The 17,360-nt window shown below is 44.6% G+C and overlaps 1 protein-coding gene across 7 annotated transcripts in view; it reads right to left on the minus strand.

Moving 5' to 3' along the window:
- The window catches only part of STRN3 (striatin 3), a 143,665-nt gene that overhangs the window by 107,161 nt on the left and 19,144 nt on the right, over window positions 1-17,360 (minus strand). The window contains exon 1 of one of the 7 annotated variants that reach the window (XM_068128845.2): window positions 4,799-5,483. The exons of 4 other annotated variants lie outside the window; for them this stretch is intronic. In XM_068128845.2, coding sequence (XP_067984946.2) covers window positions 4,799-5,386 — 588 coding nt within the window. In that variant the 5' untranslated portion in view covers window positions 5,387-5,483. Of the gene's footprint in view, window positions 1-4,798; window positions 5,484-17,360 lie in introns of those variants that run through there. 2 more of the 7 variants (XM_068128846.2, XM_068128844.2) reach the window with 2 other exon arrangements.

Below are 17,360 nucleotides of genomic sequence, written 5' to 3' on the forward strand. Positions count from 1 at the left end.
CTGGTGTTTGTTCCCCCTCGATCCCCTCCCTCACCTCAAACGGCTACACGGCTGACTCCGCACGTGAAAAAGCTGAATGCCTCAACTCTGTGTTTGCCTCTAAATCTTGTGTCCCAAACCCATCCCTCTCTGTACCCACCTTACCCAGTCGTACCCAGCTGCTCCTGGACTCTGTGTCCTTTCCTCCTGACAAGGTGGAAAAGTTTGTCAACCCTCGACTCTGATTCTGCAACTGGACCTGCGGCATCAGCCCACGGGTCCTAAAATCCTGTTCTTCCGCTCTTTCACTCCCTCTCTCTGTTCTCACCTTCTCTTTTGCTCAAGGTCATCTGCCATCTGCTTGGAAATCAGCCAACATCACCGCTTTGCACAAAAACGTGCAAAAACAGATCCTAGCAACTACAGACCAATCAGCCTTCTCCCAATTATCAGCAAAGTCATGGAATCCATCATTGCTTCAGATAAGAAATCTTTCCTCTTCTCCAATTGCTTGATCTCTGATCATCAATTTGGTTTCAGACGTGGTCACTCTACTCTGTACATGCTGCTTCTGCTTTCTCAACAATGGATGGAGGTCCTCAATGCCAAACAGGAAATTAGAGCTGTGTCCCTTGACATATCACGTGCCTTCGATACGGTCTGGCACCCCGCTCTGCTCACCAGACTCTCCTCCTTTGGTATCCCTGGGAATCTCCATGCATGGCTGGCGGACTTCCTCTCTAGTCGTAGTCAACGTGTGGCCCTGAATGGGTTTCTCTCATCTCCTCTTCCTGTTCAGGCTGGAGTTCCCCAAGGCAGTGTTCTGGGCCCTGTGCTTTTTCTGGTCTTCATCAATGATCTCTCTGACTCTCTTGAAAATCCTCTCTATCTCTTTGCTGATGACTCTACTCTCTGTCGCTCCATTCCTCATCCCTCAGATCGGCAGTCTGCAGCCTCCTCACTCTCTGCAGACCTGGACAAAATCACAGACTGGGCAAACAAGTGGAACATGTCTTTCAATCCTGACAAATCTCACACTCTTACGATGTCTCTCCGAAAAGACCGACTGGACAACCCTCCAATCCACTTTCTGAATAATCCTCTCCAAGAAGTTCTGTCACTCAAGCTTTTGGGTCTCACTATCTGCCATGATCTTTCCTGGGAAAACCACATTTCAAATCTGGCCTCCAAAGCCAGTCGCCGACTGGGCATCCTCCGTCGTGCGAAGTCCTTCCTTGGCAAACCTGAGCTCCTCACCACATAGAAGGCTTTCATCCGCAGCTCAATGGAGTACTGCTCTCCCCTCTGGGCTGGTGCTCCTGCCTCACACCTAGCTCGTCTTCACGCTGTTGAAACCAAAGCGTTCAGAATCATTGGAATCTCCCTCGATGAAGCTAACTCCAAGGGCCTTTCACTCACTCACCGTAGGCAGGTTGGTGGTCTTTCCGTCTTCTACCGACTCCTCTCTGGCCTTGCCCCCCCCAGCTCTCTCTGGGCTTTGTCCCCCAAATATTCCTACAGGTCGCACAAGATCTGCCTGCAACCCTCTTCTGGTTAAACTGCCAAAATCAAGACTCTCTGCTCACCTTCACTCCTTCATTCCTCTTTTCTCCTGTCTCTGGAACAAATTCCCTCACTCTCTTCAATCCCACTCCACCCTCCAGGTCTTTAAAACAGCTGTTCACCACCATCTCTAATCTTCCCCCATCCAAAACCTTGAATCTTTTCTACCCCCGCTAATTTCACCCCAAATCCACTTTTTTGAAATACCAACTTCTGTCCTGGAAGTCCTTGGTGTCCTTGTGTTTTATACTTCTCCCACCCTCCCCCCCCCCCTCCCCACGCCTCCTCCTCCCAAGCCCTCTCCCTCCCACACATCCCCCCGCTCTCAAATGTTGTGTTTGTGTGCTTTCCCTTCTCTCCCCCATCTTGTCTTCCGCTCCCTCTTTTTATATATTTTGTTTGTCTGGTTGATTTGTTTGTGAAATAAATGTTAGCTCTTTCACGAGCCTTGATTCAGTATACAAAAAAAAAAAAAAAAAAATTGTGATGAATCAAGCATGTCGCAGCAAATGATACAACCCTGAAACTAAAGTGATAAGATGCAGTGCTACTTATCTCAAAGAGTACCTAATGCCCTTGAATATAATTTCACAAGATGTGAAAAGCAAAACTGTAGCATGAAAGGAATAGCTTCAAAAAAGTGTGTTCAGCAACATACAACTGATCACACAGGAGACTGCTCAAGATGAACGTACAGGTTTGATAATTCAATTTTCTTCAATATTCATCTAAACTGCAATTACACATTTTTTCCGTTTTATTTATTTGTATATCACCATAAAATCAGCTAAAATATGCACAATAAAGATTACAAGCCCCAAAAATGAATACTTGCGTTGATCAAGAAGACGTAGACATTTAGCCGTAAATCATGGACGTTCACAGCCTTAAATAAATCACAACCCAATAAATTAATGAAACATAACGTTTTTACTTACTGCACAAATGACAGCTGACAATATATTAACACAGCATTAACTAGAATCCCTATACTGGATACTAGGAGTACTGACAACTTGCAATGAGAAGCCATTTTATACCCAGAGCCGGCGCACCGAACCTGTGCCCATTGTCTGTGAAGCGTAATGTGTCCATTTTCGAATCAAACTGTCTTTCTCTTCACCCAAGAGGAAGATTATATTACTTAATGCTTTATTTTCATTCTTTCAATGCGTCAGATTAAGCATGCAATCAGACAGGATTGACTTAACTTTGAAACATGTCACAGAAACCGTGGCAAAAGCAAGTGTAATGAGTGAGTAAAGGTTCACACTGATGAGTGCCTGATTGTCGGTGTACAGAGCGAGTGAAGGAAGAAACACACAGGTTGTGCCAGAATGGAGAAATTTGAAAGAAGTGGAAGAAGGAAAATGAAAGAGAGGAGGCACACCATCCACACCGGATGCACACGGTTCTGTGATATGTTTATAATGATATGTGATATAATATCTGTGATATGTGAAATAATCATTAGAGAATAAGAAAAGATAATAATTGTGAGGGGAGATGGTGGGGGTAAGAGAAAGAGATTGAGAATATTGATTGTGTGCTCTGCCTTTAGTTGAGTCCTTGGCAGCTTGACAAGGGTGCTACTAGGTGGTTTGCCATTGCCTTCCAAGCAGTTAGTTGGGGCAGGAATTTGCAATTTGTTCAGGATGCCGGTGATAACTCACCTACTCTTGGCGAAGGACACTGTGGGAACTTTAACATCTACCAACTAATGATAGCAGACAGGACACCCAGCTTAACATCCATTTGAATGACGACTCAAACATTGATGAATCCCCCTGCCTGTGAAACATCGAGATGACAGTTTATATAGCTGGCTCGGGATGCAGACAAAGGCTAAAAAGCTAAGAGACGAGTGTATGTTCCTCTAGGTCTATGGCTAGGCCATCCAGAAGATGTTGATCAGAAAAGTTTTTCTTTGCAATTAAGCAGAACAAGAAAGCTGAAATTTAGAAATAAACAAAGAAGGAATAAAAGAGGGCTGCAGTAAAGTAAAGATAAGCCACAAGCAAAGGGGATATTATATTTCATTCTAACTCTTCGTTTATTTTTAACATAAATATACTGTTCCACTGAAAAAACATGTGCATGTAATCCTTCACATGTGCTGAAAACATGCAAGTGCATGTAATCCTTCACATGTGCTGAAAACATGCATGTGCATGTGATACTTCAAATGGTGAAAACATGCATGTGCATGTGATACTTCACATGGTGAAAACATGCATGTGCATTTGATCCTTCACATGTGCTGAAAACATGCATGTGCATTTGATCCTTCACATGTGCTGAAAACATGCATGCACATGTAGGCAGGCCTTCATTCTTTTATATTCCCATTAAATCCTAACCCACTCTCAGGAACACATCTTCAATTTATGATACTCAGTCTATGGGAAACTCTTTTTTGCTATTCGCATTTTCGCTATGCACACTACTTTCATGGAACGCATCCAGTTAGTATAGCGAGGAGTACCAGTATAAACTTAAATCGAAATCTAGTTGCTCCATGATCATACAACAACAACACACAACATGCATTTTAAGGCCATTTTCCCTGCCAGAGCGGGGGTTAGCCTTGCGGGCCCCATGATAATCTTCTCCATTTTGCCATATTTTCTGCATCTCCCCTTGTTAACCCCCTTGCCCGCATTTCTTCTTCCACCACCTTCAGCCAAGTCTTTCTCGGTCTTCCCCGTCCTCTACTTCCTTCTACATTCATTTCCATCACTCTTCTCAACCAGTCACTTTCATACTTCCTCAACACATGACCAAACCATCTCAACCTGTTTCTCTTCACAGCATCAATCACAGGCTCTATTCCCATCATCTTTCGCAATTCATCATTTGTCTTCCTCTCTCTCAACGATTTTTTTTTTTTTTTTGTATTACTGAATCGAGGCTCGTGAAAGAGCTAACATTTATTTCACAAACAAATCAACCAAACAAACAAAATATACAAAAAGAGGGAGCGGAAGACAAGATGGGGAGAGAAGGGGAAGCACACAACCACAACATTTGAGAGCAGGGAAAAGTGTGGGAGGGAGAGGGCTTGGGGGCAGGAGGCGTGGGAAGGGGAGGGGGGGGGGGAGAGGTATAGAAATACTCCACGTATGAAATACGATACTCCACACATCCACTGAACCATTCACATTTCCACCCTTTCCAGCCTTCGTTGCTGCTCTACGTTCATTACCCATGCCTCGCTCACATAAATCATAACACTTCTCACACATGCAGCACACACCTTCCCCTTCAGCTTCAACGACACTCCCCTCCTCGTCAGCATGCCACTCAGTTCCCGTAACTTCTTCCATGCACATCTCACTCTAGCAACCGTTGCCGAGTCTGATCCACCTTCTCCATTCAGCATGTCTCCGAGGTCGCAAAATGTTTTCACACCTTCCAGCTTCACGCAGTCTTCAAGATCCAACTCAACATTTCCTCCATCTGCAGCTCCCTCTGTGCACACCTTACACTTGAATGTAGCTGCCACACTGGTTAATGACCCTCTCAGACCACTACATTTTTGATGAACCCACTCAGTGCACATTGTACATTGAATGGAATTCACTAAGACACCCTTCTTGCACACAGCACACGGCCACTTCCCAGTTCTTTCCACCTCACCACATGCTTTACCCCTTGCCATCACCTTCGTTTTTCCGATATTCACCTTCAGACCTTTTGTCTCCATACATTCCTTCCACTTGTTCATCTTCTCCTTCAGTCCATCCATACTTTCCACAATCAACACCAGATCATCTGCATACAACAACTCCCACGGTAAACCCTCCTTTACATTCCGCGCCAGCACCTCCATCACAGCTATCATAGTAGTGGACTTAGTACAGACCCCTGATGCACTCCCACCTTCATCTCAAACTCACCACTGTTCCCGTCCTTCGTCCATGATCATAGACACAAGATAAATAAATATATAAATAAACAGACAGACAAGGCAGGCAGACGTGAACCAATTGCTTCACCATGCTTTGCATTTAAAGCACGCAGGGTAATAACCAGCAAATAAAAACCAGAAAACTTTGTTGATAATGATAACGGTTTACATTTCAAAAAACCTGACTTCATTGCAGGCATAAGAAGACCATTAAACCACTAAATGCATGACATATTCAAAATCGTCCAAGACAAACTGTTATTAATTTTTCAATATATTGTGCCTTGATGAAAATGGACTTGTTTCATTAAATGCAAAATATTGTCTGTACTAGTAAAATACAAGTTTTCAGATTTTCCTTCAACCAGTTCCTTGTCATTGTAATAGCTTGTTGCAATATATTTATTGTGCGAGACTGGAATAAAACTCCTCCGTGATTGCAACTTTGTGAGGCATATCTATTGTCAATCAATAGTATTCTGTTGGCATCCAAGAAAATTGTATTGCTGGCTGACCGTTGCATGCAAATTTTCTTGGGTGGCAGAGATGCCTCTGTGCTTCTATTTCACGGATTCTATTTTGATACCAGGATTCCAATGGGGAAGCCACGTTTCGTCACTAGTTACCAGACAAGTGATAAAGTCAGCTGAATGTATGCGTTGAACTGTTCAATAAGTCCATAACGTTATGCCAACCAATGTTGGTGATGATGAATGTTAAGGTTTTAAGGGATCCATATTGCTGAGACCTAAAACATGCCCAAGTATTTGTGGATAATGTTGAAATTTCTGCCCCGTTGAACTCCACAAGTTATATAGATATTCCAGTGATCCGAATGCGATTTTTGATTCCACAATAAATGCCTCAAACTGCACAACAGTTTGTGGGTAGGTGGCATCTGCCAGCGGTTCTAACCTGGGGTCATATTAAAAAGGGACTTACATTAACATTGAAAGGCAGCCATACATTTGGCTATGGTATACAAGGGCACATCTTCAGCATAAGTGACACCATGGCATTCTTGGAAAATGGCACAATCATTGCATAACAATTTGACGATATATCGATGCTCAATTAAAGCGAGATGCATAACTGCAGTAAAATGTAGCAAACCTCTGGCATATACTCCAAAATAATGTCACATAAATAAACATGCATACATGCAAGTTTATAATAAATAAATAAATAAATAAATGTTGCGGTTCAAGGGCAACAAACTACGAGAAAAGCTTCTCCACATATCTCATACCAACAATCAAGCAAAGGAACATTAATTATTCAAAAAATCTTTAAGAAACTATCAACGCTGCAATTAACTGCAGGAGCACAAGAGAATGTGGAATAATCTATTGCGAAAAGGAATACAATATGGGCACAAAGAGAAAAAAAAAGCTTTGAGATGAAAAGGAAGGACCATGAAAAATAAAATAAAATAAAATAAATAAATAAATATCGCTCAGGAAGAAACTTGAATGAAAAAATATATACGATTAATGACTAAAGGCAAAATACACAAAACTTTACAGAAAGCAGAAACGAGTCATTGTGATCGATTTGAGTGACTTCCAACAGTGAACCTGGAGGCAACATCTTAACTGCCCATGCCAGTCACTTTCCAAAGAAAACGCAATTATAAAAAGCAAATACGGGTTAAAATGGAAACAAATCGAAAAGATGATGCCACAATGTACCAAAAAACTGAAAGCAAAGTGTGCAAGCAGAAATTCCACAATTTTTGCATACACGTAATAAACAGTGTCCCTTGTCGGACATGCAATCAAATGAGATTTAAACAAATGCACATTGGAGGGTTCATTTCTCATGCATGGAATGCAGAGGAATTTTAATACTGCACAAAATCCATCCCGAAAGTGTGTGCCACGTACATTACAATGCATATTTTGCAAATCAAAGTGCAGAGTAATTTTTCTCTTCTTCTCCTCTACCTCTTCCCTTTATAAGGGATGAGATGTAAATGGCACTAAAAAAACTGTTCTGTAGTTCAACGCATTTTTTATTTATGTTGAAGGTTCCAGTCACAGATTATGTAGTCCTCATCGAGGAAATGACTTAAAAGAAAGAGCTGCATTGATAGAAAAGTGAAGAAAGAGAGAATAGTACAAGAGTTTTTGAGGAAATAAAAAATCTGCATTTTGAAAAGGGGAAGGTCATAAGTGTTTGGAAAGACATGAGAAGGTAAAGAGTTCCAGAGTTTGGCAGTGGAGGGGAAGAAACAAACATCATCACGGCCCACCCATGAGTTGCCAATGACCACACAATAATCATGAGATGTAGTGGCTTGTCGAGTAGTCAGTGGTCTCACTAATGGCGGAGGTACACAAGCAGCAAGTTATGGGGAGCAGAAACCAAATAATATCTGCAAAAAGAGACAAAGAGCCAACTTTGCGGCGCAGTTTGATCGGGTCAAGTTTTAAGGTCAGATTGGGAGAGTTGATGTCAGATTACTTTGGATTGAATTCTGTCCAGTAAATATGTGGACCTAAAACCTCCCCAGATGACAGCAGTACTCGATAACAGGACGAACATATAATTTATATCGTTGAAGCAACTGTTGAGAGGAGAAGAATCTTCGACAATCAAACTATGCCGCTCGTCCTGGAGGTGGGGTTGCTATCTTAATCAAAAACTCTTCCTCACTCTCCTTGCACTGCCCTCTCTCCACCTCACCACCAGTAGTACCTCTGGTTATGGCTTCCACTTCGCTCCCACCTTTTGTTCATATGTGTGTTGTACCGTCCACCAAACAGTAATGACTCCATCTACATCTCGCTGTCTGATAACATGGACCAACTTCTATCTACTCATCCCAACTCTCTCTCTTCCTCATATGTGGTGATGTCAACTGTCATCATGCCAGCTGGCTGGGTGTGGGTTCCTGTCACACCAGCCATGGCTCCTCAGCAAAGGACTTCTGCGACCAACTGGGACTGACACAATCTGTCAATTTCCCAACCTGGATCTCAGTCAACGGAGCATCTTCTCTTCTCGACCTGGCTATGACAAACTTCTCTGCAAATGTCTGCTGCTCTTCTTCTGATCCAATCGGCTCATCTGATCATGTGCTTGTTAAAGTAGACATCTCTCTGGCCATTCTCAGAGAGCCTCCTCAGCGTCGACGAGTCTAGCATTTCACTCAGGCCAACTGGCACGGTCTTCAAGCAGCCATCAATCATCTGGACTGGTCTCCCATCTCTACTGCCTCTGACATCAACTCATCCTGGGAATTCTTCCAAAGTAAACTGCTCTCTCTCATTCACAGATTTATCCCATCTCGTCTTCAGTCGTCATACTACCCTTCCTCCCATCCATGGTACACGGAATCGTGTGGTGAGACAGTTGCCCTGAAACAACGTGCCTTCGCCTCCTGGAAGGCAAATCCAACGGAAGGCAATCTCATTTCCTTTAACAAAACACAGAAAAAGTGTGTGTCCACCCTTAGGAGAGCCAGGAAACGATATCTCTCTACTCTCAAGACTGAACTCTCAAACATGTCTCCCTCTTCCAAATCCTGGTGGCGTCTGGTCAAATTTGTTTCTGGTGTTTGTTCCCCCTCCATTCCCTCCCTTACCTCAAACGGCAACACAGCTGACTCCGCACGTGAAAAAGCTGAATGCCTCAACTCTGTGTTTGCCTCAAAATCTTGTGTCCCAAACCCATCTCTCTCTGTACCCACCGTGCCCAGTCGTACCCAGCTGCTCCTGGAATCTGTGTCCTTCTCTCCTGCCAAGGTAGAGAAGTTTCTGTCAGTCCTCGACTCTGATTATGCAACTGGACCGGAGGGCATCAGCCCACCGGTCCTAATATCCTGCTCGGCCACACTTTCACACCCTCTCTCTGTTCTCTTCACCCTCTTTTGCTCAAGGTCATCTGCCATCAACTTGGATATCAGCCAACATTATCGCTTTACAAAAAAAAGGTGCCAAAACAGATCCTTGCAACTACAGACCAATCAGCATGCTCCCAATTATCAGCAAAGTCATGGAATCCATCATTGCTTCGGATATCAAATCCTTCCTCTTCTCCAATGGCTTGATCTCTGATCATCAATTTGGTTTCAGACGAGGTCACTCTACTCTGGACATGCTGCTTCTGCTAGCTCAACAATGGATGGAGGTCATCAATGTCAAACAGGAAATTAGAGCGGTCTCCCTTGACATATCACATGCCTTCGACACGGTCTGGCAACCCGCTCTGCTCACCACACTCTCCTCCTATGGTATCCATGGAAATCTCAACGCATGACTTGCGGACTTCCTCTCTGGTCGTAATCAACGTGTGGCCCTGAATGGGTTTTCTCTCATCTCCCCCTTCCTGTTCAGGCTGGAGTTCTCCCAAGGCAGTGTTCTGGGCCCTGTGCTTTTTCTGGTCTTCATCAATGATCTCTCCGACTGTCTGGAAAATCCTCTCTATCTCTTTGCTGATGACTCCACTCTCTGCCACTCCATACCTCATCCCTCAGATCGGCAGTCTGCAGCCTCCTCACTCTGCAGACCTGGACAATATCAAAGACTGGTCAAACAAGTGGAACATGTCTTTCAATCGTGACAAGTCTCACTCTCACTACGTCTCTCCTAAAAGACTGACTGGACAACCCTCCCATCTACTTTCTAAACAATCCTCTCCAGGAAGTTCTGCCACTCAAGCTTTTGGGTCTCACTATCTGCCATGATCGTTCCTCGGAAAGCCACATTTCCAAGCTGGCTTCCAAAGCAAGTCGCCGACTGGGCATCCTACGTCATGCAAATTCCTTCCTTGGCACACCTGATCTCCTCACCACATACAAGGCTATCATCCACAGCTCAATGGAATACTGTTCTCCCCTCTGGGCTGGTGCTCCTGCCTCACACCTAGCTCGGCTTCACGCTGTTGAAACCAAAGCTTTCAGAATCATTGGAATCTCCCGCGATGAAGCTAACTCCGAGGACCTTTCACTCACTCACCGCAGGCAGGTTTGTGAACTTTCTGTCTTGTACCGACTCCTCTCTGGCTTAGCTCCCCCCAGCTCTGCTCTATCGACTGCCCTTCTAGTTTCTCTTGGAATCCCACAAGCCTAACTATTATTTTAACAGAAAAATTTAGGTAAACACCCACTTGGCGACTCAAAACACCAATTTATACTTGTATTCCCAATACCGCCAACTACGTCAATACATCAGCACTCGAATCGTCACTTTGTGTTATTTCCGCTTTCCATGCAACTTTGAATGACGATGAAAGCAAGCGTACATATGCGCTAATGCAGTCGTGAGCTTGCTGGGCCAATAATGCAACCCAGTGGAGCAATGAGGAAATTTTAAATACAAACAAGATGGAACTTGAAATATCTACTGTACATTTGACATCAATTTTGGATTGCAAACAACCATAATTTGTGTGGAAGCAACCGTGTCTCAAAATTGCTAACAGCCAAATAACTATGGAACATGTAACATTTCACAACAAACCAGGGAACTACAACGGCAGGACATTGCTGCCCTTTTTTATGACGATCAGATACAATAATTATTGTTGGCATATATGATGTAGGAAATGTTATGCTTATAAAAGATGGGAATAAGTGGCTGAAACGTATGCCAACAAAGCAGCTCACCCTAAATGACGTCACACAGGTTAACCTTAGTAAAAACACAAAACATCATTTAAATTCCTTGTAGAAACTAATATATTCTATAAAGTGTTTAAGCCCACGAGGATATGTGTCGACAGTTATCATTAGACTATGAAAACCTTATTTTTCAAAGAACTTCGACATTGACAGGATTAGAAAAACGAATGGACATGTTACATATGGACAATGGCACTTCCATGGTGTCTATGGCATATTTTATTAGAACTTGAAATACCAGCTCCCACGAGGTGGTGGTATATGATATACATTAACATAGAGAGAATTATGATGCTCCCTCCATCTTAAACCTCAGAGATACAAAATAAATTCTGCCAAAAACCTACATGTGTCCACTCTGAGTCTAACGACCAGTTTTCAACACACTCCATATAATGGTTCAGGGGTGTGTACAAGTAAAACAAACAAACAAACATACAGACAGACAGAAAAAAACAATACGATATTATAGTACGACAATCCCCCAACTTCTATGATGTCTGGTTTTCATACAGAGAATTAGTGTATTATATAAGGACTCACAATACCTCTGTCACACAGAGAATGGTGGAATAAGATACACACTTGGATAGAGAACTTGCATGCTCCCCCCACACTGACAACAAGGGATGAAGAAAATATATTGCCCTAAAACACCTTGGGATAACCCCCTCCATACCACCTCCTCCAAACTCCCAACCCACAACGCCTCCCTCTCCCCACCCTCCCCAAGTACAACTACCACTTTTCAACTCATTCTATCAAGCAGTTTAAGAATGTATAGAAGTCAAACACCAAAAAAAACAAAAAAACAAACATATACAGACACTTCTCGATACAAATGTATAAATTTTATATACTAGCAAAAATACCCGGCGTTCCATTGCGTTGTGCCGGGAATATGAAGAGAGGGGGAGGGAGAGACAGAGAGGAGGGGAGAGAAGAGGAGAGGAGAGGAGAGGAGAGTGGAGGGGAGGGGGACAAAAGAGGAGCAGAGGGAAGAGGGAAGGGGGAAGGGGGAAGGGAGGGGAAGTGGTGGTGGGGGCAGGGGTGGGGAGTTGGCAAGGGACCTCCTTCACTCACACGCAACTCACGGCCCTCCTTAGGCCATTCATTCACAAGCAACTGAGGGCTTCCTTACACCATTCACTCACATGCAACTCACTGCTCTCTTTACACCATTCACTCACAAGGAACATCTCACAGCCTTTTTCTACACCATGCACTCACTCAGCACAACTCACGGCCTCCTTTATACTGTTAACGCACACTGAGTATCACACCATAATAATAATCATAATAATAATAATAATAATAATAATAATAATAATAATAATAATACATATATTTTATATAGCGCTTTTCAAGAAGCCCAAAGGCGCTTTGACAGAGTACAGAAAACAAGTGCAAAAAGACAAAAATCAAAAGGTAAATAATCAAAGCAAAAGGAAGGAGAAGGAGAAGAGATAGTCAGGGGTTAAATGCTGTGGGTTAAATGTTGAATGCAGTGTTGAAGAGGTGGGTCTTGAGTGATGTTTTGAATATGGTGAGTGAGGAGGAGTCTCTGATGGTGTGAGGTAGTGAGTTCCAGAGGGTGGGAGCATCGATGGAGAAGGCCCTGTCCCCCCAGGATCTGAATTTGGTACGGATGGGGGGGGGGGGGAGGGGTCAGGAGGTAGGTACCAGCAGAGCAGAGGTTGTGGGTGGGAGTGTGTCTGGAGAGGAGGTCAGTCAGGTAGGATGGGGCCAGGTTATGGAGGGCTTTGTAGGTCAAGAGGAGGATTTTGTACTGGATTCTCTGGGGGATGGGGAGCCAGTGAAGCTTATAAAGGGGGGTGATGGGTGATCACCCTTATAAAGGGTGATGTGGTCACGGGTCCGGGAATGGGTGAGCAGACGGGCAGCGGAGTTCTGAATGTATTGGAGTTTATTGGTGATTATTGAGGGTGAACCATAGAGGAGGCTGTTGCAGTAGTCCAGACGGGAGGTGATGAAGGCGTGGATGAGGGTTTCTGCAGCCGTGGAGGAGAGGGATGGACGGAGACAGGCGATGTTTTTCAGGTGAAAGAAGGCTGTCTTTGTGATCTGTTTTGTGTATTTGTCAAAGGAGAGGGTTTGGTCAAAGATGATGCCAAGATTCCAGATGTGAGGGGAGGTGGATACTGGGAAACCGTCGATGTTGAGGGCAAAGTTATGGGTGCATTTGGTGAGCGTTTTTGGGCCAATGATGATTATTTCATATTTATCATAGTTAAGTTTGAGGAAGTTGATTTGAAGCCAGGATTTTATTTCAGTGATGCAGTTTGTCAGGATAGAGTGGGTGGCGGTGGAGACGGACTTGGTGGAGATGAAAAGCTGGATGTCATCGGCGAAGCAGTGGAATTGGAGACCATGACGGCGGATTAAGTGACCGAGGGGGGACAGGTAAAGGACGAAGAGGAGGGGGCCAAGAACTGAACCTTGGGGGACACCTTGGGGGAGGGGAGCAGTGGGGGATTTGCAGTTATTGATGGAGATGAACTGGCGTCTGTCAGAGAGGTATGATTTAATCCAAGAGAGGGCAGTGCCGGTAACGTTAAAGGTGGATTCAAGTCGGGTGAGGAGGATGGTGTGATCGATGGTGTCAAAGGCAGCGCTGAGGTCGAGGAGGACGAGAATGTTGAGGTTGCCAGCGTCAGAGGAGAGAAGGAGGTCGTTGGTGATTTTGAGGAGAGCAGTTTCAGTACTGTGGTTGGAGCGGAATCCGGATTGGAATGTTTCATACAGGTTATTGGCAGAGAGGTGATGTTTGAGTTGAGTGGCTACAGCGCGTTCCACACTACTCACACATCACTCACTCTCACGATTCACTCCACAGTTTTCCATGATCACTCCCTGATATCACGCTATGTTAGTAAGAATAGAACAGATTACATACCAAGTTGGGTCCAGACAGCTATTTTCGTTTGAAAAAGAGAAAATGCATAAAAAGATTTTATTTCCTCAATTTAAAAAAAAAAATTCGACGGGTCAGAATCTAGGGCCAAATGGGACAGACCGGGAGCAAGTCCCGCTATAAACACAAACAAAACACACACACACACACACACACACACACACACACACACACACACACACACACACACACACACACACACACACACACACACACACACACACACACGCGACCTGATGATTCCATTGAGCGTGAACATAGAAAACAAAGCATTGCGTCCGGACATTGTACTCAGGAACAAAAAGGGAAAGACAGCATTGCTGATTGAGATATCAGTACCCAGCGATTTTGGCCTAAACAACGCAGAAATCAAGAGAATGACCAAATACCAGGCCTGCGGATTTCACGGAAACGATCGTTACCGGTAGCGTGTCGGTAACATGATAGCAAAAACACAGAACCGAAAGTACGTTTCCCATCGCAGAAAGGCAGTGTAAGGCAAAAAGATGTAGTATTTACCTTCACGTGTGATTTTCAGCTAACTATTTTAGAAGTTCAGTTTTATTTCCAACAAAATTAGGCCGGCAAAGCAGATAGCAGGTAGTTTCCCACATTCAGGTTCGCGATATGACTTCCGCTTTGACGGACATGCGCATCAGTCTAAATCACAGACTTCCTTTTCAAAATGACATCCGTTGCTAAGCAAAAAAACCCCGAAAATGTCGCCTTAAAAACATTACGAAAATGGTCATTCAGCGACGATTTTGAAGCGAATGCTATGGGGAAGGTTTGGTCACATTGCTTCGCTGCAAAGTATGTGCTACTCATTACACAGACATACAGAAGGAGGCATCGCGCACAGGCATAAGCGGTCCACCACTGACGGCGATTGTAAACTACGTGAACGACGTGACCTATGTTCACAAGGTAAAGGGAGACACTTAGACTACCGTACCGTCTCCGACCTTGTGGTTTTGTTTTTCTCTCAGCGATTCGTCGAATGCGCTGAAATTATTTTCGTTCTCTGTTTCGTCCCAGTCGTTCACCCCGTACCTCCTTGTTTAATATCTCTACTCACAAAAAAAAAAAAAAAAACCCCAAAAATATTTCCTTCCCAGGTCTTATACGTTTATTTGTTGTTCTTTTTGTTCATTCGTGCTTCGTTCGCGATCACGCGGTTAGAAATGTATAATCTCTCCCCTGAACAACTATTTTCTCTCATATATTATAACACCCTTTTCTTCTTTTCCTACAAAAGGATGCTTTCGTCTTGCTCACCAAATCTATTCATTCCAAAAAATATATATAATACCATCTCTTACAGTTCCTCCTTTCTACATTCCCTAAACTATCCAGAACTCCACCCCTCCTCCAGTGTCCTCAAACGTATTTTTGACTCGAAGGTCTCAAACTCATTTTGCAAAAAATGTTCGTTTCCCATGAATCGTACACTTTTCAAAATCCAATCTCACCCCTCCCCTCCAAATCCTCCCCATCACCCATCCCTTTCAAATCTCCCCCCTTGCCCCTTCCCTCCCCTCCCTCCTAAACTCCCCCCACACCCCTCCCCTCCGAGACTCTCCCTCGCTCCTCCCCTCCTAGACTCCCCTCTCACCCCTCCTCCTCAAAGCATCCTCCCTGCTTCTTCCCCCTTCCAACTTTCACCTTCATCTCCCCCAACCTTCTGCCTCGCTCTTCCCCCTCCTCAAATAACACCTCACTGTGCCTCACCCAATCTCCATCAAACCTTTTGTCCGCCCCATTCTTCCCTTTCTCCAAGCTATTCTGAAATCTCTGACACACCTTCAACAGCTCTCCCTACCTCTTCCTCCTCTTCCACATCTTACCCTACCCCTCCACCCCCTGTTCTGGACCCGATGCTCCCCCTTCCTCTTCATTAACGGTATGGACCTCAAACATCCGGGGCCTTCGCTCAAACTTGACTGACCTCTCCATACAGGTTGCTTCTGACAAACCAGATGTGATCTGCTTAACAGAAACTTTCCTCCTTCATGATGTCTCTGATGCCTTGGTATCTCTCCCAGGTTACTCCCTCCTCCGGTATGATAGACCTGAGCCTCGTCCTGGAGGTGGGGTTGCTATCTTTATAAAAAACTATCTTCCTCACTCGCCCTCCACTGCCCTCTCTCCACCTCACCCCCAGGAATACCTTTGGCTACGGCTTTCGCTTCGCTCCCACCTTTTGTTCATATGTGTGTTGTACCGTCCACCAAACAGCGATGACTCCATCTACATCTCACTGTCTGATAATATGGACCAACTTCTATCTACCCATCCCAACTCTCTCTTCCTCATATGTGGTGATTTCAATTGTCACCATGCCAGTTGGCTGGGTGTGGGTACCTCTCTCACCAGCCATGGCTCTTCAGCAAAGGACTTCTGCGACTCACTGGGACTGACACAATCTGTCAATTTCCCGACCCGGATCTCAGTCAACGGAGCATCTTCTCTTCTGGATTTGGTTATGACAAACTTCCCTGAAAATGTCTGCTGCTCTTCTTCTGCTCCAATCGGCTCATCTGATCATGTGCTTGTCAAAGTGGACATCTCTCTGACCATTCTCAGAGAGCCTCCTCAGCGTCGACGAGTCTGGCATTTCACTCAGGCCAACTGGCACGGTCTTCAAGCAGCCATCAATCATCTGGACTGGTCTCCCATCTCTACCGCCTCTGACATCAACTCATCCTGGGAATTCTTTCAAAGTAAATTGCTCTCTCTCATGCACAGATTTATCCCATCTCGTCTTCAGTTGTCATACCCTTCCTCCCGTCCATGGTACACGGAATCTTGTGGTGAGGCTGTTGCCGTGAAACAACTTGCTTTCGTCTCCTGGAAAGCAAATCCAACGGAAGGAAATCTCATTTCCTTTCACAAAGCCCGAAACAAGTGTGTGTCCACCCTCAGGAGAGCCAGGAAACAATATCTCACCGTTCTCAAGACCGAACTCTCTTATCTGTCTCCCTCTTCCAAATCCTGGTGGCGTCTGGTCAAATCTGTTTCTGGTGTTTGTTCCCCCTCCATCCCCTCCCTCACCTCAAACGGCTTAACGGCTGACTCCGCACGTGAAAAAGCTGAATGCTTCAACTCTGTGTTTGCCTCTAAATCCTGTGTCCCAAACCCATCCCTCTCTGTACCCACAGTACCCAGTCGTACCCAGCTGCTCCTGGACTCTGTGTCCTTTCCTCCTGACAAGGTGGAAAAGTTTCTGTCAACCCTCGACTCTGATTCTGCAACTGGTCCTGACGGCATCAGCCCACGGGTCCTAAAATCATGTTCTTCTGCTCTTTCACTCCCTCTTTCTATTCTCTTCACCCTCTCTTTTGCTC

This window comes from Myxine glutinosa, chromosome 9, assembly GCF_964187855.1.
Source record: "Myxine glutinosa chromosome 9, kmMyxGlut1.1, whole genome shotgun sequence".
Taxonomy (NCBI): Eukaryota; Metazoa; Chordata; class Myxini; order Myxiniformes; family Myxinidae; genus Myxine; species Myxine glutinosa.